Source organism: Plectropomus leopardus, chromosome 16, assembly GCF_008729295.1.
Source record: "Plectropomus leopardus isolate mb chromosome 16, YSFRI_Pleo_2.0, whole genome shotgun sequence".
Classification (NCBI taxonomy): Eukaryota; Metazoa; Chordata; class Actinopteri; order Perciformes; family Serranidae; genus Plectropomus; species Plectropomus leopardus.
The window spans coordinates 3,476,659-3,500,929 of record NC_056478.1 but is presented as its reverse complement, the minus strand read 5'-3'; the positions used below and the strand labels follow the sequence as shown (position 1 = coordinate 3,500,929).

General features: G+C 39.1%; 1 protein-coding gene across 3 annotated transcripts in view; it reads right to left on the bottom strand.

The window, feature by feature from the left end:
* LOC121955786 (kelch-like protein 29) overlaps positions 1–24,271 on the bottom strand; it is a 378,430-nt gene that overhangs the window by 135,327 nt on the left and 218,832 nt on the right. For all 3 annotated transcript variants that reach the window (XM_042503866.1, XM_042503868.1, XM_042503869.1), the window contains one exon: positions 7,294–7,432. In XM_042503866.1, the coding sequence (XP_042359800.1) occupies positions 7,294–7,432 (139 nt within the window). The remainder of the gene's footprint in view (positions 1–7,293; positions 7,433–24,271) is intronic.

Below are 24,271 nucleotides of genomic sequence, written 5' to 3'. Positions count from 1 at the left end.
AGCGTCTAAAAGAGGTGGATATTTATGCTGCGTCTGATTGCAGACTTGAATTTAAATAGTGGGAAGAGAGGGAGGACAGGAGAGACAGAGGAGGAGAGATACTGTAGGGCGAGGAGGAGGAAGAAGAAGAAGAAGGGGGAAAAAAAAGGATGGGCACACTCAGGCAAAGAAATTTGTTTGTGAAAAATGCACCACTTATTCAAGAGGAAGTCTTAAAATCAGCAGAGACTGTCAAAATGGTGGTGAGCAGAGGCGGAGAGGGAGGAGGGGAGCTGCACGCGCACACACACACACACACACACACACACACACACACACACACACACACACACACACACACACGCACACACTTCCTAATACATCCTTCAACCTAAAAAAAACCCATTTTACAGGGAATACATTTAGCTTGTTCTTACAAGACCATCTATTCTGTGGAAGTACGAACACGAGCAGGATGTGTTAAGATAGACGCTTATTCAAATGCAAAGCCGGCGCTGTCTGGGGCTAAAAATGGCCTCCATTTACAAGTCCCGTCACAACATAAATCAGAAATAAATTATAAAAATAAACAAACTAAATGTGCCGGCTTTATGGCGTTCTGCTTGTGTTTGCTTTTTGGTATCGAGGCCACGGCGTTCAGTTCAGCTGCAGGTTTGATACGGGGAGGCTTCAAGGCTATCTGGCTGGAACGAGTCCAGTTTGTGTCAGACGCTCTGAAGGACAAAAAAAGGACAGGGTGACAGGTGGAGAGTTTAAAAGCCCGAACCTCCGTCCAAGTGTGAACACAGGGCCATCAGCGTGAGGGAGGAAAAACTGAGCGTGGACATTGGAGTGGCAGAACTCTTGATACGAAAACTTAACTTGGAAACAGAAGTTTATTTGGAGGACGGGTGACGGAAAAATGGGAAAAGAAGCAACTGCAAGTGCTGCTTTGATACTTCTGGGATCTCACTGCTTTACAATTAGAGAGTCACTTTAATGGACTAAAAATGCATTTTATAACCCACCTTTAGTGATATCTATCTGTGCAGTAAGTGAATGTTTGGGAAATCCATCTCTGATTGTATTTGAGCTGCTCACAGCGTCACATTTAGCAACATCTATTTCCTACAATGATGCATAAGGGCCATTGTAGGCAGACAAAAAAACTGAACCGGAAAGAGGGGGTTAACAGTCCCCCAAAAAAATCGAAATTCAAGAGATTACTGTTGTGTATTTGGAGGGGAAAAAATGAAATTATTCAAAGATAAAGTGGTAAACATGCAAGAGAAAAACCACAAATGTATGAGAAAAAACAATGGATTATTATATAGTAAATTTACAAGAAAAAAACATCTATATTCTCTCAAATTTAAGTGGTGAATTTTAAGAAAACAAATCACAAATTAACAAGAAATAAGTAAAATTATTCTTTGATGTCAGGAATTTCTGAGATTAAAACCCCAAATGTAATAAAAAAAAAGAGAAGAAAGAAAAAAGGTTTTTAAATTTGTGTTAAAGTTAAAGTGTTATTAAATTTTAATGTCTGATTTTGATGACTGTAATCTTGGAAACTGTGAAGTTTTTTTTCCCCTCTGTATTTTACACCTCTACCTCAGCTCCTTAATTTCATTTAATTATTGTTATTACTATTTCTTAAATTAATTCTTTTTTTTAGCTAAAGTGGCCCTGATGTCCTGGTTTTCTGTAAAAGTACTTTCAGTTAAAGAAATACTTCCTATTAAAACTGTTGAGAGGATATTTTTTTAATAATCGCGACACTGAGCCTCATAGAAGAAACACTCTCACAAACTGCTCTAAAGATGCACATAAAAGCTGATTAAGAGCACTTATCATATTCACTAATTTTCTGGCACTTAAAATGTTTTTGCCATACAAGTCATGAAGGGATATGTCTTTCTTCACAAGTAGAGAGAAATATAAGAACATAACTCAATTGAATTTGGAGTCTAAATTCACCAAAATCGACACATAAAATCTGTATTCTGTTCACTGTATCATCTTGCACATGGCTTGACAATTTAATGAGAGGTTTGACAATGATTTCTGATGACTCGCTGTAGGAATCAGTGGAAATATTCCAAATTTTCTGACAATGCTTAATGTGTTAATCTTTTGTTATCTGCTGATTTCTGACAGCAGGAGCTGAAGTTCTGCAGCCTGAGATGCTTATTTTTACCCCTGGATGAGAAAAAAACTAAGCTGTGAATGAAACAGCGTCATATGATGTGCAACGAGCAGCCTTCTGTGCAGTAATGTAGTGGAGCGTGTACCCACCCATCACCCAAAAGCCACTGAAATATAAAGGGAAGTATACCTACTTCACCAACGCGCACTACACCACTGCTTATATAGCAATTTAAGAATGTTGATCATACCAATAATCAAATCTCATAAACAGAAAAACAGCAATTTACAGCAGTTTGTGCAGATTGGAAAGTTTTGCGAATCAGATTTGGATCAATCAAATGAGCAAACAAGAAAAAGTAGGGAAAAAACATGGATATTTTCTAAAGTTTAAGTGGTAAATTTGTGAGGAAAAAAGACAAATTAATGAAGAATAAGTCAAATATGCTTTGAGACTTTAAAATCGTTCATTTGTGAAATAAAGTCAGGAATTTCTGAGATTAGAGCCTCAAAATCATGAGAAAATCAAAAGGAAAGAAAGTTTAAAAAGGGGTGGAGGGTACACCCACCTATCACTGAAAATGCTCCTGAAAAACATATATGGGAGTTTACCCACTTCACCACTCGCACTACACCACTGCTTATATGGCAATTTAGGAATGTTGATTATAAAAATAATCAAATCCAATTAACAGAAAAACAGTAATTTACAGCAGTTTAGAAGTTTTGTGAATCAGATTTGGAACAATCAAATGAAGAAAAAGAAAAAAAAGATCTTTAGTGAGAATACAAAAATATTCTTGCATGAGGCCCAAAGTTAGGAAAAAAACACTGGGGTTGTTTTTCAGCATTGTGAGCAGCACAGCTCAAAAAAGTGCATTCACTTCCACTTTATGGGCAGAATAAACACAATTATCTCAAAACTTTGACAAAAAACTATCTGCATGACTAGATATCACTAAAAGTAAGTGGGAATAATTTGGGTGAAGTGACCCTTTAAATCTCAGAACAACGCTGCTGATTGAAATCTGCGGGGCGTACTCTAGTGTCCTGCTTTCCCCTCGGGCTGAACGCAGCAGCAGAGGGCTGAACAGGTGCACTCAGGGCTCAGCTGCGACGTTCAACACGGCTCTGTACCCATAACCCCCTCTGACTCACAGGCATGTAGAGCTCACGGGTGGACAGGGAGGCAGAGAAACACACGGCGTGAAAGCATGTGTCAGGGCTGCTCATAGATTCAGGGCTTTTTACATTACTGTGGCGCTGGAGATGCAGAGGCCATAAATTAAATGCCTGCAGAGCACACTTATTGGAAAATCCTGAGGGGTAAAATGGAATTACCGGAGATGATCTGTCTCCCTGCTCTGTGCATCGGCCCTTTAAAGGGTAGGGTAATAGGTTTTTGGGCGCGGGGGGCGAGGGCAGACGTGTGCGCACATTTTCGGCGCCGCATTACATCCTTCAGGTGTCGTGGTGTGAGATGGCAGTTTGAATGAACACTTGAGGTGAGGGCGGTAAGAGGAGCAGCACATTGAAAAAAAAGGGAGATTTTGCTATAAACACAGTTTTAAAATTTTCTTTCAAAATTTGGAAAGAGTGTGGAGACTGAGGCGAACCCTCCGAAAAGAACATTTACAATTTTTTTCAAGCAATTTTCGATAATTGCCTCCTTATTTTGTGCTGCTAAATTCCGGCTATTTGCCAATTAGGCCTTTAATTTCTTGAACGAATCATTGGCTCTCTGTGTGTGTGTGTGTGTGTGTGTGTGTGTGGGCTGGGAAAAATAACTGCAACGTGCACTCCCTCACCCTCCTGTATCACATCTCTACTTTCCCTCAGACTAATGGCAGCCTGCCTGGATAACACACGAGAATTATGTCCTTGCATCCTACGCGCACGGACACACCGCGCGCCGTAAAAAAACGCAGAGTACATTCGCACACATTTTTCTCGAGCACATACTGCACGCACATGCACGGCGTGGTTGGTTTATAGCGAGCTGACGTGGGGGGGGGGGGGGTGCTGAATGGCAGTGAGAGCCTCCTGAATGAGATGGGCGAGGAAATGGTGGGCGGGAGCGCATATGAAGTCTCTCGCTCTCTTTTATTTGACCTCGTAAAAGACGTGGACAGTAGCGGGCCACGTGAAGCCTCAGCACAATTCCAGCTGCAGCGAGAGAGTGACCTGAGCTGCACACGGGAGGCCGTAACTCAATGACAAACTCTTTGCTCCTCTCTGACCGAGCTTACAAATGCCTCAAAGCAGCGAGTACAAAGGATTTTTACTGCGCTACAGGGGCGTCTCTAGGATTTAAGGACATCGGGGGGCCGGACCTCTGTAGGGGGGTCATCCTACTTTTGATTAACTTTTTGTTTTTACTTCAATCATGAATTATGATGTTAAAAATATTAGTGGTTGTTAGTTATCACTGCAGAGTAGAAACACTTCGGCTCTCATTAAACATTTATTGACATGAGTTCAAATAGTCTGTATTTTTGTTTAAAACTAAGTACATTTGGTCAAGTACAAGGTTAGACAGATTATAAGATCTAAAGCTTTTTTTAATCATTGTTAGGGACTGTTCCTTTTTTTATGAGAGGGGAGGGGGTGGTGCAAAAAGGGGGAGGCATGTCAAATATTTTTTTAAGCAATGGGGAGGGACCAATGTTGTTATTTTGGCTTCAGGGAGGGGCATCCAATGTTGTATTTATTTTCTAGCCGATTTTTAAAGAAAACATGCACAGATATTTTTTTCTTTTCTTTTAAAATTTTTGGTGATTATTTTTTCTTTTTAAATTTGTTTTTATTTATTTTTTTCCCTGCAATATTTTTGATAATTTTTTGTAATTTTTCAATGTTTTTTTTTTAAAACAAATTTTGGTGATTTTGTTTTTCTCTTTTAAAAGTTCTGTGTTTTGGGTTTTTTTTTTTTAAGAAAAAAGGACTTTCAAATCACCAAAATCACACCATTTATCATAGCCAGAAATGGTAAAAATAGCAATTATTGTTGGATTTTCAAATTTGTGACGGTCCTTGAACAAATCATGTGTGATGAACGCTTCACGCAGGGAGCCTCAAGGAAAAATATTTGGTTTTTTGGGAACCCGCCCCCCTCTGATAACCCTTCTCTTATTTTTGAAACTATATATGTGTTTAGATTTAGGCTATCAATAAAACATTGGGGTAAGGCCTCAGATGCACAGGTCTAATGACGCCACCGCTGTACTTTCTGTGCGATCTAACTTTTGTTTTTGCTCCTTTCTCTTTTCAACTTGTCACTGCCGTCTTGTCACGCAGCTCTCATTTCCATAAGGTGCCACACGCCTCGTAGAATCAACACCGGTGTCGCGTTAGCATAATGCTGACTTCATTACATCACACCAAAGACGTCTTACGAAATTAACAATTAGTATAACAAATTCATTAGATATTCTCTAGTGTGGAGATTTCTCTTTTAGACGTATTCTCGTGAAAAAGCGACAGCTTTATGACAATATATCAAACTGGTTTTACAATTAATTAACCGATTAATGAGAATTTGCTCTATTAAACTGTCAAATTAAACAAGAAAAATCAGGCGGCAGCCGGCAGATGAAATTCAGCCCCGCTCCTCTGGGAGCTCCGCTGTCTTTTTAGGGGCCCTCGTCTTTGAATGATCGTCCCGGATAAGAGGCGCAGACGAGACAATCTGACAGACAGGTTGACCAGCATGGGGGCTTCAGTTCGCTCCAAAGTCGCTCCAGTCTCTCAGGAAGCTTCTCTGCTATTGTCAAGGTTAAAGGAAGACTCGGTCTCTCTTTTTTATTCATGGGGTGTGTACGAGTGTAGCTGTCACGGAGATGAGTGGCCCTGGAACAGACACAGTGTGGCTTTTTCTACCTCTTTCCTCACTCCACTCCCATTCAGGAGGAACAAGTGTATCGGTGGCGAGTGAGGAGGCCGCGGCGGCTGATAAGCAGCTCTCGGCTCTCTGATGAGCTCTCGGCGGCGGCGGCGGCGTGGCTGCGGGGCAAAGTGGCAAACTTCCCTAAGGGCATTTTTTTCAGGCTTCTTTCTGTCTTTGTCTTTGCCACTTTATCCTTAGCCATGCAAGCGAGAACAAACACACACACACACACACACACACACACACACACACACACACACACACACACACACAAACAACACCAAGGCGGCAAAAACAACTTTGGGTCCAGGGGACTCTCAATCAAGCCGAAAACACCTGCAAGGATTTGAAGTAAGGATGAGGACATTAGGGAATTTTTGGTATTCCCTTCCCGGGAAACAAGGCAGATCAAAAAAAAAAAAAGACATACTTGCGCTATCAGACTTAAGCACACACATATCTAGAGAAACTAAAAAGGTCTGCAGCTGACACACACACACACACACACACACACACACACACACACACACACACACAAACACACACACACACTAGTATGCAGACAGGCACCCACGGAAACAAAACAGCCCGAGAAAAAGAAAAAAATATGGAGTATGAAGGGCAGAATCGTCGGGGAATACTTAGATCCACATCAAATGAATACATTAGTGAAGGGTGGTGTTAACCTGTGAAAGTGGTGGTTCAGTAAGCTGTCTTAGATGTGCTTTTGTTTTGTCCTTTGTTTATGACTCTGAAATGTCTTTTTTATTACACTAACCAAGATTTATTAGCATATGAATAGCCTGTTTTTTTGCACTTAAAAAAAAAAAAGTCAAGAATTAGCAACAGAAAAATATGGTAGCTCGGGAGACAAAAATCCCACAGAAGACAGCGTGGCTTTGGCGAATTACCACCCAATGTGTAGCATGTGTGATTCTTTTGTTTTGGCCCCTTTGGTGAATTTTTAAAACATCCCCAGTCATGGAACATTTTCACTGCTCATTAAAATGGAAATGTGGTTAAATTGCCCTACATGGGGAGGAAAGGTAATGACGAGGGTTGACCTTTTGTGTGTTTTGTTTTTTTTTTCTCTCCAGTTTCAGATACATTCATTTGAGCGGGAAGAGGAAGGAATGGCTGCTGGCCCTGTGTTAGGAACCAAAGTCTTCACACACCTGCAAGAGAGAGAGGGGAAGGGAAAAAAAAATAGCGACACAAATGCGCCCTATGAAAAGAACAGATTGGATCAACAGCTGGTGGGAGGGAAAGCGAAGGCAAACCTTTTCACCAGGTCCTTGAAATACAAGCTGCAGGAAGCTAGAACATTTTGGTGGACTTCAAACTCTTTGCCTTCAACAATAATTTTCAGGTCTGTAAACTCTTTCGCTCTGCGCTGTTGGTTCAACTCCTTCAACATCTCTGTAGAACAAGAAAAAGAAACAGACAACGCCACATGTGGGTTTAGAATTGCTTCGCTTTGCGAACATACATGAGCAACAATAGCATGACAACAAGAAACAGAACAAAGTGTTGGAAAGTGCAGATTGCAGAAAACAATATTGCTAGAAACAATCATTGTATGATAGAGAGAAAGTGACAGATTTGACCAAACATTTCAGCAAAGGCATAATGAGATGTATATATACAGTATATAGAAATGTGGATATGTGCAGAAAGGGTGCATGTAAAAAGGAAATAATTAGCTCTAATGTCAGTGATACTCAACTTACGGCCCGTGGGACAAATCTGGCCCCTGATAGGTACACATAAGGTGCCAAAGAGTTTTAAAAAAGCATCAAAATAGAGCTTGTTTATTTAAAAAAAATGCCAGTGGAGGATCCCCGCACCCCCGAAAAAGATGTCTTAACTAACTTAACTAACTAAGCCCCAAATGTCCTACAATCCTTCAGACAATATTAAACCGTATTGATGTTCTGAAAACCTAAATATTTCCTGAAGTTTGAGAAACATCCTAAAATCAAAGGATCATCCTTAAATCTTAGAAGTGTCCTAAAATCCTAGAAATGTCCTATAATTTTAGAAGCATCTTTCAACCCTAAAAATGTCGTTAAATCCTAGAAACATCCTCAAATATGAGAAATGTCCCAGAAATGTCATAAATTCTGAAAATGTCCTAAAACCCTGGCAACATTCTAAAATCCTGGAAACGTCCTAAAATTTACCCAAATATTCTTAAATCCTGGAAATGTCCTCAACTTCTTTAAAAGTCCCAAAATTTTGGAAAAGTCCAAAATTCTGAGAAATGTCCTTAAATTCTAGAAACATGATTGGATCTGCTGCCAATGGCCCCTGACCTCCCGTCATTTTGCAAAAGTGGCCCCCAAGCAAAGCAAGTTGAGTATCCCTGTCTTTTGTTCTAACTGTAACCAGGAATTTGCAGCATGCTCGTGCACTGAATGCAACTATAAATGAGATCAAAAACTAGGACTATTATGAGAAAAGACACGTGTTTAGCTGTGTTTGACTTCTGTAAATTTACACTGCGGCGCCAGAACTTCAATGAAGGGAAGCTGAATGAGATTAATAAGCGTCTAAAAAAGATGTGGGCTGAAAACAGAGACTGCCAATGCATTATTCATACTGAAATAAAATTCTTTGGCTTCTCACAAAGTGCCCTACTCGGCGAGGAGTTGACCTTCAAATGTCGCTCAATGAGAAAACAACTGCTTATCCCCAAATCCCAACACCCGCCTCTCTCTCTGGAAGAAAAATACCCCCACCAACACGCCTTGTATTCCACGCTGCAAAGAAAAGAAGAAAAACAGGGACGAAAACGCAATCGGAGAAAACATGCTCGGAGCGAAGCAGTGTGCTGTTGAAGGCCGCGCCGCACAGCGAGTTGTATAATGTGGTGTAGTAGCACCATGTTGGGCCTGGCCTTACTGTAGCGTTGGGTCGGGGGGCGCCTGTTTCTCAGAGTCTTAATGAGGCACCATGAGGGGATGCTGAGAGTGAAAACCAGCGGGAGACTAACAACTTATTCTACGGCCTTAGGAGGGATAACCAACAGTGCAGCTTTGTTAATCTCCTATCGAGAATTCCACTAAAAAGGGAACGCTGAGAGATCCAAATAATAAGACACAGACATCATAGCGTGGTACATTATGATTATAGAGGGAGCCGGCTTCCATAATGTCGCCTTAGCATTAACAGAGCATTTCATCGAGGCTGCAGGCTGTGAGGCACAGTAAACATCTATTTGGCACAAAGCGTTGTATAAAGGCACATGTTTCATGCTGGGGGAGATAAACTGTAGCCACAGTGAGAGATACACAACGGTTTAGGTAAGAAAGGAGGCAAAGCCTCCTTTGATCAGTTACTTTTCTTAAAACTTGTCCTCATGCTACCTTCACAATCCCTGCTCAAACATGGTGATAGACTTCTCGAGGAAGACAATTTGACTTGTAACAGGAGGAGAAGGAAAGATAGAAATCATGAAATTAAATGGATACTTTACATTTGATCAGCATTGGCAGTTTTTTACCAGCAGTGAATGAAAATTGGCAGTGCTGATCAAATACAGACCCACATTCAATTATTTTAACACCTATTTCTAAACTACGGTGTCTTCAGAAACATATTTTAGTGCACTGTTTGGTTGTAATAAAAGACTTAAAATAAAAGACTATGGTAAAACAAAGCAGTGCTGGTCAAATATAAACCAAGATTCTGTACCTGTGTTGCCAAGTTCTTACCTAAAATTTTTCCAGAAACATATTTTAGTGCACTGTTTAGCTGTAATATGAGAGTTTGTGAACAGTAACAGGCGCTGTTGTGTTTTTTGTGTTGTTAAACTGAGGCTGAAAAAACTAAGATCAAACAGTGAAACTAAGCAGCGCTGTTAAAATATAAACCAAGATGATGTTACCATATTGCCTATATCTCACCTTACATGTTTTAGTGTACAATTAAGCCGTAATACAAGAGTTTGTGGACAGGAAGTGGGTGCCATACTGTTTCCTGCAGAGTGAAAACGAAAGCTGTAAAAACTAAGATCAAACGGTAAAACTAGGCAGCACTGATAAAATATGAGCCATTATTCTGTGCCTGTGTTACCTATTTCTTATGTAAAATGTTTTCAGAGACATATTTAATTGCGCTGTTTAACTGTAATATGAGAGTTTGTGAACAGGGAGGGGGCACCATACTGTTTCCTGTATTTTCAGCACAAAGAAACATGACAAAAAATATCATCTGCACCTAAGAACTTAAAGCATTAAGGTTTGCCAACAGCAATGCACTGTTTTATCTGTGCCTTATTCCCTTTGTCTATTTATTTCTATGTTTCAGTTGTCTATGTGTAAATTAATGTGTGCTGCTCTACATGCCTTTCACCTAACATTAACGCTTCGCATTCCCAGCAAGTTAATACTTTATTTCCCAGATCCACTTTGTTTGAACCAATTGGACAGCATCAAATCAAGTGGCTGGAAACAACCACGAAGAATTAACATTTCATTACTTGGCAGAGGTTGGAAAAAAATATACAAACAATTATGTTTTTTGTTTTTTATTTTTACTTGCATAAAAACTCCTCATAAACTTGTTTTAACAAATAAATACAAATTTTACAAAAAGCAGTCATGATTTCTGACTGATTTCTGTAAATCTACTATATTGTTAATTTGGTGTAAAATGTCATTACATTTGGTAAAACAAGTGTTATGACTAGTGTTGACTTGACAGTCCTGACTTGGGACTTGAGTGCAAAGACTGATGCTGCATTTAAACTGAACTTATGAACTCGTTTTTACGACATGTTAAGTCACAAACACAATGTCATGAACTCTGAGCTCCCAGAAAATTTCCACTTACAAGGTCATGCATACCACAACGTTTATTTGGACTCTTGTTAAGAACAGGGTAAATATACCGCCATTCAAACGCAGCACCACTTTGACTTGGTCCCACCTCTGTTTTAGCAAAAGTGAACGCCACATCTCTTTTTTCGGTTTTCTCTTATCATGAAGCACCAATTTCACAAGTATTTGTATTTGCAGCCTAGTTTTGTGAAAAGACAATATTTCTAACAGTGAAATACTTCTTTTATGATTCCATTTAGCTGCTTTAATTCAAGCACACTGGCTCTCTATCAATAAAAAACCTGAATAAAACACAGCCACCATTAGTGTTATTGGTAACACATGTGCTTTATGTACTATGTCACGTCAAAATGTCTCGCCTGTAATGTCACGTGTAGGAAGCAAGGTGTGCACGTGTGTTTGGATGAATGCTTCACACAGCCGTCTGGCCATTAAATTTTGGAAACTGATCAGATTTGTGATTGTATTGCCGACACCGGAGCTGAAATAAAGGAGTTTGTCTTTATCATCCTGAAAGAGGTCTGTGTTCACGGCGCACTCAAAGCAGGGATTTAATTAACCTGGAATGACACTTGCCCCTCTATTTGGCTGGAATATCCACTCATTTAGCTCCCTCCATTCTGCTGACTGACACTGGGGGCTCAGCTCAGAATTAATTCGCCAGCCGAAATTATACAGTATAAAGACACATGACAAATAAGGTGCAATTCAGGAGTGCTCTTTGGTAAAAGCCTTTTTCGCCGAGCGGCACATCCTTCAGAGTTATCGCATGGAGGAAGTAATGGCCAGCAAGAAAATGACCTGGTTATTAAACATGCTGAAATGGGGAGAGAAATAATAATAGATGCAATTTTTGACAATATGTGCGCTGGATGCACAGCTGCAATGGTTCGCGGGCGCCGCACAAACACAAAGGCCGCCGTTTGCTCGTCTTTCATCCATCTCTCTCCACATTCCACTCCACTGCTGCTTGTCAGCTGGCCAGCTATCTGATTACTGTGTGGGCATGGACTGTGAATAGTGAATACACAGTAGTTTTGAGTTTGCATTAGTGAATCTCCAGCGACCGATATGGCTCTCACCTCCAATCAGCCACACCGCATACCATCCATTTGCCCCGAGAATAGGGAAAGTGAGAGTTGGGGTTTGGAGGGGGGGGGGGGGGGCTGACAAGGAACTCCACATGTCAGCAAACAATGGCCGCCTCCCTCAGAGCCGTGCAGACACACCTGAATGCCTGATGGAAAAGCTAATTATGGTTTCTCGGGGGTGGTTCGGGGAACAACTCATCACCACCGGGGACCATGAAACCGCACATGACGTCCCCATTCTCGGGTTTGGCATGGAGCGTGGTGAGGCACAGCCATGTTCAATGGGACCACGGCAGCTCTGAGGCACCAAACGTCTCAATACTGTTAAAGGAAAAAAATCTCTTGAGGACCGTCAAGTTCTGCAACGGACGGATAGAATAGTGGTACGTTTTGTGAGAAGTGCAGAGAAATCCTCACAGGGGGTTTGGCATGACCTGCAAATAGTGATGAAATGTGCTTGGGTAGTTTCTTGCCTTTAAGCTGTTCACAATTACATTAACACCCTGCGCTGGCGCCGCATGATTGGTCGAAACGCCGCACAGGGGGTTAAACCGGTGCCAGCTCTGCTGTTCAGCCTAGTAACTCTACTGTCAAACATCTCTGAGCGCCGCGGCCAATGGGACTCCCCGGGTGCGATTTCCAGTAACCTATCAGAGCGCCATGCGTCCGTACTGTAAGGTGTAGTAAGTCGCTGTGGTAGGCTGCTGTAAAAGGGCGACACAGCACGCCATTGGTTGCTCAATTTGGAGCCATTTTAGGGTTCTACATGTATGTTACATGCACCCCTGTACAGTACACCCACCATTTTGTGTTGACACGAAAATTGAGATTCATAAGCTGATAATATTTTCTGGATTTTTCGGAGTAACTTGCCTGAACTGTTGTGTGCAATATGTGAAAAAGTCAACGGCAAACATTATAAATGTCTATATACTTGTAATATTTATGTATTGGAGTGAGTGACTTTTAAACTGGGACCCTAGAAAATAATTTTATTAGAAAAATGTTTAGTGTACGTCTCAAATATTTGACCTGATATCGTGTGAATAAGTATTAGAAAGACATTGAAGGGAAACCAGAATCTCTCCATAGTCTCTACGTGTATGTGTGGATTCAATATCTTTGTTTACAGGACATATATATTTGTTTACTTTTCTATCTATTTTGAATCCCCATTTTATTTAATTTTATTTATTTATTTAATTAATTAATTTTGATTCCATTAATTTATTATTTTATTTTGGGTCCATTTGTGGTACAAAGAGTGACAGTCAGTATTTGACTCTTACTCTTTTGTGACAATACAACATATAATTTTTATTTTCTCTTGCTGAGGAAATGTCTAAAATAGTCTTTAAATGTAAATTTATATTCACAAACATTGATATAAAATTCTGGCAACAAAAAGGAGTGAATTTTCAGATATTTTGTGTTTAAATGTATGCCATCATAATTCATCTCCCTTTAATTTTTTGATTTCTAAGGCATTATTTTTTCATATTGAGATGCGATTTTTAAAATTACAGATCAAGAAGAGGGGTAAATTAATTTTAAAAAATGAAAAAATACATTACATGTCAGATGAGTATTAAAAAGACAGCCCAACCCCTCCTTGAAAATACCCTGGCTTTTGATGAATCAAAATTTCAGCAATTAAAAAATTAAATAATAAATGAGCCAAAGAGGGTAAATAAAAATAAATCAATAAGAGGATTAAAGTCTGTTACTGAAGACAGGCAGCATGTATTATATGTACAGTTAATGTAGCAAAAAGTCAATTTTCTACTCCATTTAAGGATTACTTTCCTTATCACTCTTGTTTTCCTTCTTATCTCGTCTGCTGAATCTTGGATTTTCTGCAGCACAAGTAAACACAAAATTGACCAAATATCTCTATCCAGTTGGATGACATTTTGTGTTGTGCAGCAGAAAGGACGCTGATGTGTTCACTCTGACCTTTTTGTTCTCTTTTAAACTTTCGACAATCAATTCCCAGCAACACTCGCGGCTTAATTACCCAGAACAAACCATGCTAGCTGATCAATAATTCAATGTACAACTCGGCCATAATGGCTTTCTTAAGCTTGGAGGACACCACAGTATGACTGAAGCAGTGATCATTTTCCACACCACATACGAAAATGAAATGACTTCACAGCGACTACATGATAAAGCTGTAAAACAGTTCATATACTAATATTTTCTGAGCGTGTCTGTTTCTGAAAAAAATCCCTAAAAAGATAATGATGATTAACAAAAATGAATTCAATTAGATTATTTATTTTGGTTTATTTTGGTTTCCTTTACTGCTTATTTTTCAGTAATGCATGCAGTGTTTTGAATTATTTTTAACCAATACATTTTTTATTTCATAATTATTTTTTATTATTTTTTATAACCCAAATCCCATTAAAGACCAAATACAAATACTTATTAAATATATTCACAATTTCAATTAATTTGTTTGTATTTCATGGTAATGACACCAAAATTAATTAAAACATTGAATAAATGACACTGAAGTTTAAAATTACATTAAAATTCAAATAATCATTTAATATTTATCTTTTTTAAAATACGTTACAATTTCCACAAAAATTACTTAAACTTTGCAAATGAACAATTTACGCGATGATCTCTATAATACATTTAAATTAAATTAGGTTAGATTTTGCAAGATCGAATGAAAACAGATTTTTTAAGCTATATTTAAAGCAGAGAGAAGCAGGTTGGACTAAAGGATCAAAATAGGCTTCCTCCTCGTACAAAAGCCTTTTGATAAGTGAGGACGTTTGAGAAATTTCATGTCAAAGAGGAACTTGCAAAAGAATAAGAAGAGCAGGCCAAGGGCATGATTCATAGCGAATGCACACAAAAGATCTCTCTCCGAGCAGAAAGCTTTCACAGCGCTGGGCTCCCCAAAACACATCTTCTCGCCTGCAGGGAACAAAGGGCCTGAAACCCCACAGCAAAACATTATATGATAATGTCAGTAGGATTTATGAGGGATATTCCCATGTGAAGCGTGCTCTCATAATGAAACAGAACTAGTATGAATAAATTTTGATATTAATTACGGCCTCACTTGGTTTTGTCGCAGAATCCGAAACATTACAGTTGAAATCTGAGCAGCACACAGATGGATATTAGGGAAAAAAAGCTGCCGTTCCCCTGCTGACTCTGATCAGGCAAACACTCTAAATGGTTTCCCTGTTTCTGCCTGCACGCATTAAATACACCCACATGCAACATTCACAGGCGGAGAGATGGTCAAAAGTTCACTATCAGCACAAGTTGTTGGATAAAGTAATCTCTCTATTCTGCAACCTCGGGTCCAAAGCACAGCAGCCAAAAAGACTAAATCTCAGCTGTGATGCCAAAGAGCCATTTAGACACAATTCTTACGAATGTCTTGAATGACTGATATTTTAGATCCTTTTTCTTTGTGAAGTTAAACCTCATTTAAAATCAGGTCAGAAGATGCCCAGACCAAAAGAAATAAAAGATGCTTTTGAGAATTTTTGTGTGCAAGGGTGCTGCTGTTCAAACAAAAAATGTACTTGTCTTGGCTTTTTGTATATTTGAATTTTAGGACATTTTTTGGCTGGAACAAAAGGCAAAAATATGTATTTCCGTTGTGTACAGTCACATATTGTGCAGGTGAAACTAAATTTGTGAAAATGAAAAAATAAATAAAAACTCTTTGACATTTTACATAATGATAAAATTATTTTAGTAATAATTTTTTGAAGATTCGAAGTTGTCTGTATTATCGAAGAGAACAACAGAGAGGGCAACTTAATGAAAAAAAATCTGAAATCTGAATTCTGTTAAATATAATTTGAATGTTGAAATTTTGCTTCATCTACTGTAGCTAAAATGTCTATAATGACAAAAAATGTATGCATTTTATATCTTAATATTTTATTTTTTATTATCACTTTATGGAAACCTCAAACATTTACTTTTCTTTTATTGTTAACAAAGATATAATTGAAAATGTAAATAAAATGAAAACAAATAAATAAACAAACAATAAATTATTGAAAGAAGAAAATTCCCAAATTGCCAGATTAATGTTCAGGTTCATTTAATTATATCTCCTCTTGTGCTCATCAGGGCGAACTAAAATCAAACATTAATACTGCTTAAAATATATTAAATAAAATAAAACGTCCACAAATGTCACTAATTTGTACATAAAATTTGGAGAAAAAATACAACAATCCTGAAATGCTTTTCTTCTGTTTATTGTTTTTTGTTCAGCACTTCAGTTTTTTAATTCTTAATTTATTAAAATGAATAAATTTTTTTCTATGTTTGGGTCCTATTACAACATTTTAAAAAAATGAAAAAAAGGTTCACTCTGTTATTGTAACTAACTTAAGATGACTACGACTGCTGTTTAAAGAGAGGACATTTTTTAATTACTTTTTTTTAAGATTAAATAAAAAATTGGAACGTAAACCCTTTGGTATTTCATATTTTATTTTCTATTTGTAATAATTATTTTAAATGTTAAATTACTGTACATTTTAGGCAATTTGGGAATATTATTAACTAGATCCCTGGTGCCTGAATGACAAATGTTTGTCTAAATATACAATATTAAAAACAAGTTAAAAAAAATGCAGTGTTTACAAATAAAGACTATATTGTTCATTAACACCTGGATAATGCTTTTGTGTTATTAGTTCTTTGTTTATTTTTGTTATTTTTTTTTTACAGACTTTCTTATTTTTAATTTTTTATTGATATGAATGAATGGAGTTTTACATTAGATTGTCGACTGATTTACTAAAATATACAATATTTGAAACATAATTTGTTTCTTCCATTTTAAAATGTCTTTTTTTCAGACTTTCAAACTTTTGGTTTTCACACAAAATCACAAAGGGCCACAGCACACTGTAAGATCTCACTGATAAGAATCATGCCCTATTTGCTCCTACAAAGGAAAGTGAGGAGGAAACCACTTTTCCAAAGAAACGTTTCATCAGCCATTATTTCCAACTCCACCATCTCCAGCTCGGGTCAGATCATTTCAAAAAGCCGTGGCGGCTAAATGTCACGCTTAAACACGACCAAAATGTCACGGACACTATCAGGCCGCTCATCTAGATGCCATCTTCTGAACTAATGATGCTTTATGTAGATAAAAACCTACAGATCCCACCCGGTCTAATTACTCCGAACAGTCTCTAAAACGTACCTCCAACAATCACCGTCTCATTCATTCATGGAGACCGTCCGTCTAAACCGTTTGGGACCACTCCCAGTAAATCAGCTCATGCAAGGCATCAGAAATCCTCGAGACCCCTCGAGTCTCTTGCTGTCCTGACTTCACTCTGTACAGGAGCGCTGGCACCACACAGCCAGAGAGAATAGTCCATGATGAGGACGCTTTATTTCTCCCCTGCTCGAATGTGCTGAGCTGAGCTGGTTGAGCCCCGACACTGCTGTCGACCAGTCTGGACTGAGCCGAGGGAGGTGGGGGGGACTATGACATCTAAAAGGCATACGGGAGAGTGAGGAGCCTGTGCCCCTCAAACACCCCGTCTGGGCCTTTGTTGCCTCATCCAATAGACATGCAAGACCTAAAAGCACAGTTGTCCTGCACACTGCTCGCTCACACCTCCACGTACACCCTCTGGTCCTCGGGTCAGACGTGTATGCACACACACACACACACACACATGCAAGCAAACAATTGGCACTGGTAGAACAAAGTCGAGGCAAATGCAAGTACAGGCTCAGAGGAGGGAGAACATAAACAAAGAGAGCCCCGGGAGCATCCGTTGGCCTGCTGTAACAGTGTGACAGGATGTCATGCAATGTTCTCTTTGTGTTTGTGTGTAGCACGGAGAGGAGAAAGTCTCTGGTCCCCCGGCTGCCGCAGTGACTTCCTCATTAGCCAGGCAGGAGGGACAGTAGGTGACAAGCGGTCACACTCGCTCAAACAGGTTTTAACAAGAGGATAGTGGCGAGCAAACACGGGCGCCGTCATGTCTCTTCCTTCAGGTGGTGGTCAAAGTTTGGGGAAAAAAAAAAAATCCTGCAGACTCTTTAAGAGTTGCTTGTGACTGTCTTCTGTGGACACAAAGTAGAAATATGTACTGTACGCATATCCTGTAGGTTACAGTTCACAGGAGGTTAGAATTTACATTCAGTGCTGCAGTTACGACATTACAGCTCAAAGCATCTCCTGCCTGGCTGATGCAGCTATTTTAAACCGAGAAGAAGGAAAAAAAAAGATTTACTGTAGCAGAGTTACTGCTCCGAAAACTAACTAAATTTAAGAGAGGGGAGGGAGGTTGCTTTTGGAAAATGGTTGCCTAAGAAACTCTGCAGTGAGCCTCAGCTGGTCTGTGCTACTTAGATTTAAGTGTGCTTATGCTTTTTGAAAAATTAAAATGATGCTCACATACATAAATCCAGGGAAAAAATGCTTTGGGTCTGCAGGGTTAGGGTACTTTTACTGCTGTGGTCTATTAAAATGTATAACAGCAGTATAAAGAGGATTAGTAAATCATGATATTATGAACGAGATGCAGGATGATATCTATTGCAGCTGATTCTGATGTGATCATGTGTGTGTTCAGAATTTTAGTGTTTCCCACAGAAACTGAGTTTGTGTGTTCATGGCAGTAGGACAGCTAACTTTATTTTTATTTATTACTTTTCTTTTAAATGCATGTGTGTCCCTTTGTTTCATTCTGTGTCCCCTCTCTAAATTTTGAGTTTTTTTGCAGAGCAGTTGACGCATCACAAGTTGAGCTGTTTATAAGATCCTCAGCAGCAGTTTATGAGTCACAAGGTAGCAATCTTTTTACTTTTTTAAAATTTTATTTTAAATTTGTCCCCTTTTGCGATTCTGTGTCCCCTCTCTAAATTAAGGGGTGACACAGGTGAAATTCTTCATGAGTTTTTTTTGTTAAATCTTAATTTTAAATGTGTGTGTCCTTTTATATCATTCTGTGTCCCCTCTCTAAATTCAAAGGGTTTTGGGTCCCTGAGCGCAGCACAGATGGAGCTCTTAAGGAGTTCCTCAGCTGCAGTTTGTGAGTCACTATTCTGAGTCCCCTCTCTAAATTTGGAGATTTTTGCAGGTCCGTGAGCCCAGCACAGGACATAATTTTTATTAGTTCTAGTAGTGGGTTGTGTGGGAAAATTTTGGATTTTGCACACGATCCCATCTTTTAAAATTGCTGGTGTCAAAATGTTTAGAAATGCTGTTATTTTGAAGGTTTAAATAAGTGCATGCATTTTTAAAATTTACAAAATAACTAAAAAAAGGTTGCCAACGTATCTGAGCTGAAGCTTAATTTTTAATTAGATATGTCAATTACTTAATTTGTTTTTGAAATGATAGCTTCACTTGATATTTTTCCACATCTTCACCTTGCTAAATGGCAAAAACAAAAGAGTAAAGCGCACACATCTATCTCTTTTTTTTGCAATCAATACAGAGCGAGAACAGGAACAACTCTCCCACTGCAAGAACTGGGACATGACTTCTGTTCCAAAATAATTCAAAGGAGAAATGTGGAGTTTGTTCCAGCTGAAACACTTTAAACTAAAAAAATAAAACACATAAATCAAGTCATCGTTTTCACCTCCAATTAAAATGTTCCAGGAGATTCAGAGACACTCCAAAGTCTTTAAACAAATTTAGTATTATAAAATGGCAAGAAAGCATGTTTAAATGAAATCAGGTCTAAATGAGCCGGTGCAGAGGTAACAGGAGGTAACAGCATTTGTGCCGATGTTTGTTACCCAGTCAGGTCACATGATAAGACGAAGACTTAAAGGGACCACAAGAGCGTTAAAGAAATAGGTATGATCACACGGACTTCAGGCAAAGACACATCAATGGTGCGTAAGGATCTATATTCCTGGAAACCCTTTTTATCTTACTTTTTGTGTGTGTGTGTGTGTGTGTGTGTGTGTGTGGGGGCCATTTATAGCTTCCTGGTGTGTCATTACTAGTGCTTTTTTCTGAGGCTTTTTCAAACCTGCTTAAAATGTAAAAATCAATATGATGCCAACCAAGTGGCAACCTGCGAGGCTGAAAAACAAAGCCAACGCCAAAAACTGCAGTTCCTCTATTGGCCACTTCCGGCAAAGAAATCCCCTTAATCGCCTTGGTTTTTTTTTTGTCTAGCTTTAAAAAAATTACTTTCTACATGAACCAATTTCTTGCAATTTGCAGGACATCTCTTGCCAAGTTGTCATTTTTTCCCATGTTTTCAAAAACATTTTTTTAAAAAATACTACAGGTTTAAATACTTGTGAGAGGTGTCTGAATCCAGCACAAGAAAAGTGATGTTGATTCTGGTTTCAAGGGGCTCAGCCAAAGCAGGATCGTTTTCCAAACCATAAGCAAGTAGTGATTGTGCCTAAACCTAACCTCACATTAACCAAAGCGTCAAAGCCTGCCAAGCTGCAGACCACTGACTGAGACCCAAAAACAACAAAAAAGGTTGCCTGTGAGTAAGTCATCACTGTGTTTCCAGCACCCTTTTAGCTTACAAACATTGGTGTGTTTAAGCAACCTTTGGCGGGTTTTCCTGGAGGGATAGTGTCACAAAAAGTAGCTGTTTCTTCACCAACACATCACTGCATTTACACCCAAAAGTATTTCAAGCCAAATCCTGCTATTTTCCTAACCATAAACATTTCCTAAGCCTAAACACACATTAACCACAGCATTGTTGAAACTTTATCTGCTACATGATAACATGCAAATGTCAACTGGGCTCCAAGGCTTCAAAATAAGAGTCCACAGACCAATAGGTGACTTCACGGAGGCTACGTCCGTTATTTTCACACAGTCTGTGGTGTCAGCCTACTATTATGAGAATTCACAGCACGGAAACCTGCTCAGTCTTTATTTTAGAGTGGCACAAGCTTGATGTGCTTGACTTTGTGCTGATTTAACCTTGGATTATGAATCAAAGTCCTTAATCACAGCAAAACAAAATGAGCTGAAAAAAAATCCAGCTCACCTGTCACCAAAAAGGTCCCAGTCAAAGAGAAAGAAGTAGGAAGCAGCGCGAAATGACACACAGATACTTACATAAATTGCACCTGTTTCTGAGAATGTTTAAAATGAAAAACATGACTTTAAAAACAGCCAGTGACAAAGTTTTCATGCTGAGATGTCACATCACAGTAACCTGGCCATCACCAAAGATCTAAAATCCCTCTGACACATTTACCCGCTCGCCATATGATTCATGCAATCTCAAGTAAACATTCTGATGTTTGCGACAGCACCTTGAAGGCAGCTTCATGTTAATATTTGAGGCTGATGTGGTCACAAATGTATTCACAGTTCAGTCTGTTGGCGTCGGCTTCGCACGTATAGAGAAAGGTAAAGTGGCATTTACGACAGAGTTCACAAAATAAAGTGAGTGGTGCAGAAAGACGAACTAATGAGATGTGATGAAGACTGAATTAACTAATAATTATATACTAATTACTTCAATTAACTGCTCCGATGATAAGTGGCAGTCGCTTTTCTGGTTTTCTGCCACTGGAAGCAGACGGAGGTGTGCAGCGGGGATGATGGCTCTGATTGGACGATAGATAGCGAAAATGCAACGCTGACCCATGACAGGCGATTACACAACAGACAAATGCTGTAAATATACCACAAAAAGAATGTATTGGCATATGACTGGATTATTTAAATGTAAAGAACCGTTCTCAGTGTCTGGATGTCGCTTCTGTACAACCTGGAGCTCAATGATATGAAGACACAGGAGAAGTTTGTGGATTTTAGGAAGAACTCAACCTCAGGGGCCCCATCACCCTGTATGACCCTCAACTGTATCTTTAATACAGAACAGCGAGGCAGCACAACGTCCAATATTTTTGCCTTGACAAGCAGCAGAAAAGCAGGTAAACACTTTGAAACGCTCCTCTCCAGCAGGATGCTGCGTGCCATCGGGACCAAAATCTCACACCACAGGATCAGTTTCTCCCCGACTGCAGCTGGCCTCATCAACCAGGCCCAGGAACCCCACTGACACCGACTCTTCTGCACAAACTAGTAAAGAAACTTCTAATAAACTAGTAGTACAATTTTTTTCTATATTTATGTGTCTTGATTTTTGCAGTACTCTCTTTTATTTAGATTTTTTCTTCCTGTATTATATTATGCACCAATACACCAAAAATTGTTTCTGTGGCCAACAAACACATTCACATTTATCATAGGCAGTAGCCAAATTGTTCCATGGCAACAGCCTCTGACTGGATAATTTATGTTTCCTCTATCACTCTCAACATTGTGCAAATTGCTTGTTGAAATAAAACAATATGGCTGCACAAATCACAAGGAATTCATCCAAAACTGACAATAGATTTAGATAAATGGGTTGATAACCACACTGATTAATCATCTATGAATGAATCACAATTGCTTTTAAATGCCTTAATATTGAGATTCCAATTTGTTTTTACTGTAATATTATTCTTCTATCCAGGAATTCTGCATTATAAGTTTGTCTGAGAAGCTTTCTGAAAAGAAAATCCAAGAACTTTTTTACTTAAAATAAGAACTCCTTTTGGGAGCTGAGATAAAATGCTTTAGGAAAACAGGGCTGCATGCTTAAGGAAAAAAGCTCACTTTTTTTATTACTCGAGCCAAGCTTAAGCTTTGAATTCGTGGATTGGCTTATTGTCATAGTGCCAAAGAGGCAACATGCCAATATGGATTTTAGTTTGTTTTTTTATGCCACATGAAATTGTAAAAGTGGACTGGGCCGCATCACAGATTAGCGAAACATTTCTGCTTTTGGAGGACGTCATTGTCAAACTCGGCCCGGGGTTGAGTAATTCATTCGAACCCCGAACACAACGAGGGGAGATGTGCAAAAACACACCAGCGCTGTTGCAAAGATTCGCACGTGCAGCCGTGCACACGCAGAACCAAAGCACACATGTAAACCTACCTACACACAAATACACACACTCGACTTCAGGCAAGACAATGTCATAAGAGAATAATCCTAATAACAATGTTGCTGGCTGGTGTAGATAACATACTGTATGCTTGCAGGGGGATTTGATTAGAACTGAGTGGGTGTGCAACACTTTCTCCGTCTTCCCTTGTAATTAAATTGCTATGTTACTATTTTATACAAATGACTGCGAGGTCCAGAGTTCTGTCAAACCCACATTATAACCGCCGGTGGAAAAACAGCACTAATTGAGTGGAGTGATTCATCTGGACACAGGTCTGGATGAATGCAACCTTTCAGAGAACATCTGCGCAAACTATGTTTCATTTCGTACTTCACCTTGAGAGGGTTGACTGAGCATCCAAGTTCTTTTGGATGGTCGCGTCCACTTGTGCGTGCGACCAACTGAGAGTGTGTCACACTTACTCACACGAGAGCTGCTCTAAAAAGCAGCTTTTTACTGGATCGCTTCTGTTCCGAGCGCTCACCGTGAATGAGATCTGACCTTAAACCACGACAGCACGACTGCAACAAATATCAAACTTGTCTCCGGGCACTCAGTCAGGTAGCCTGTCCGTTCTGGTATTTCATCATCCAAAGTCTGAGTTTTCACTTGACTGGAACTTTCATAACCCCAGGCAGTGGGAGGAAACACTCCATGTTGTCTTTAAAAACTCTCCACAAGAAAACTCAATGTATGTTGATGCTGAGCCGGAGATGAGGGGAGATTCACCGACATGCCACGGTGACAGGAGCAGAGCAAGTCACTGCCATTTAGGGCTGCAACGATTATTTACATTGTCAGTGAATCTATATCTATCCATCTATCCATATACATGTAGTTTTGTGATATTGGCAAAAATGGCAATATAAAAGGCAATATCTGCAGATACTGATGGCATGCCGATATTATCGTGCATCCCCAATAAATATCCCACAATGCAATGAGTTAGACGACAACATCCATAATGGACGGCGGCTGTAACAGGTCTGTGACGCCTATAGTGCTTCAACTAAAGTATTAAGTATGCCAAAAGTCTAATATTTATCTCTGTTTGATGTAAATTATTTAAAAATATTTTTAAAGTTTGTTGACAGAGTTTGAGATGGACAAACGTATATGAGTAGGTCTGTTAAATTGTCCGGTAAATGTCACAAATGAAAATAAGATTAAAAAAACAGTAGGGAGGAAAACTCATTCAAAATAAATAAATAAATAAATAAATAAATAATATTTTCAAACTATCAGTGGAGCTTAGGTTGGCACAGGTTAGCATCGTTATGCTTCTCTAGCCAATCAAAAATCAATGTTTGTTGAGGCATGCGAGAAAAACAAGGTTTTCTTCATGAATT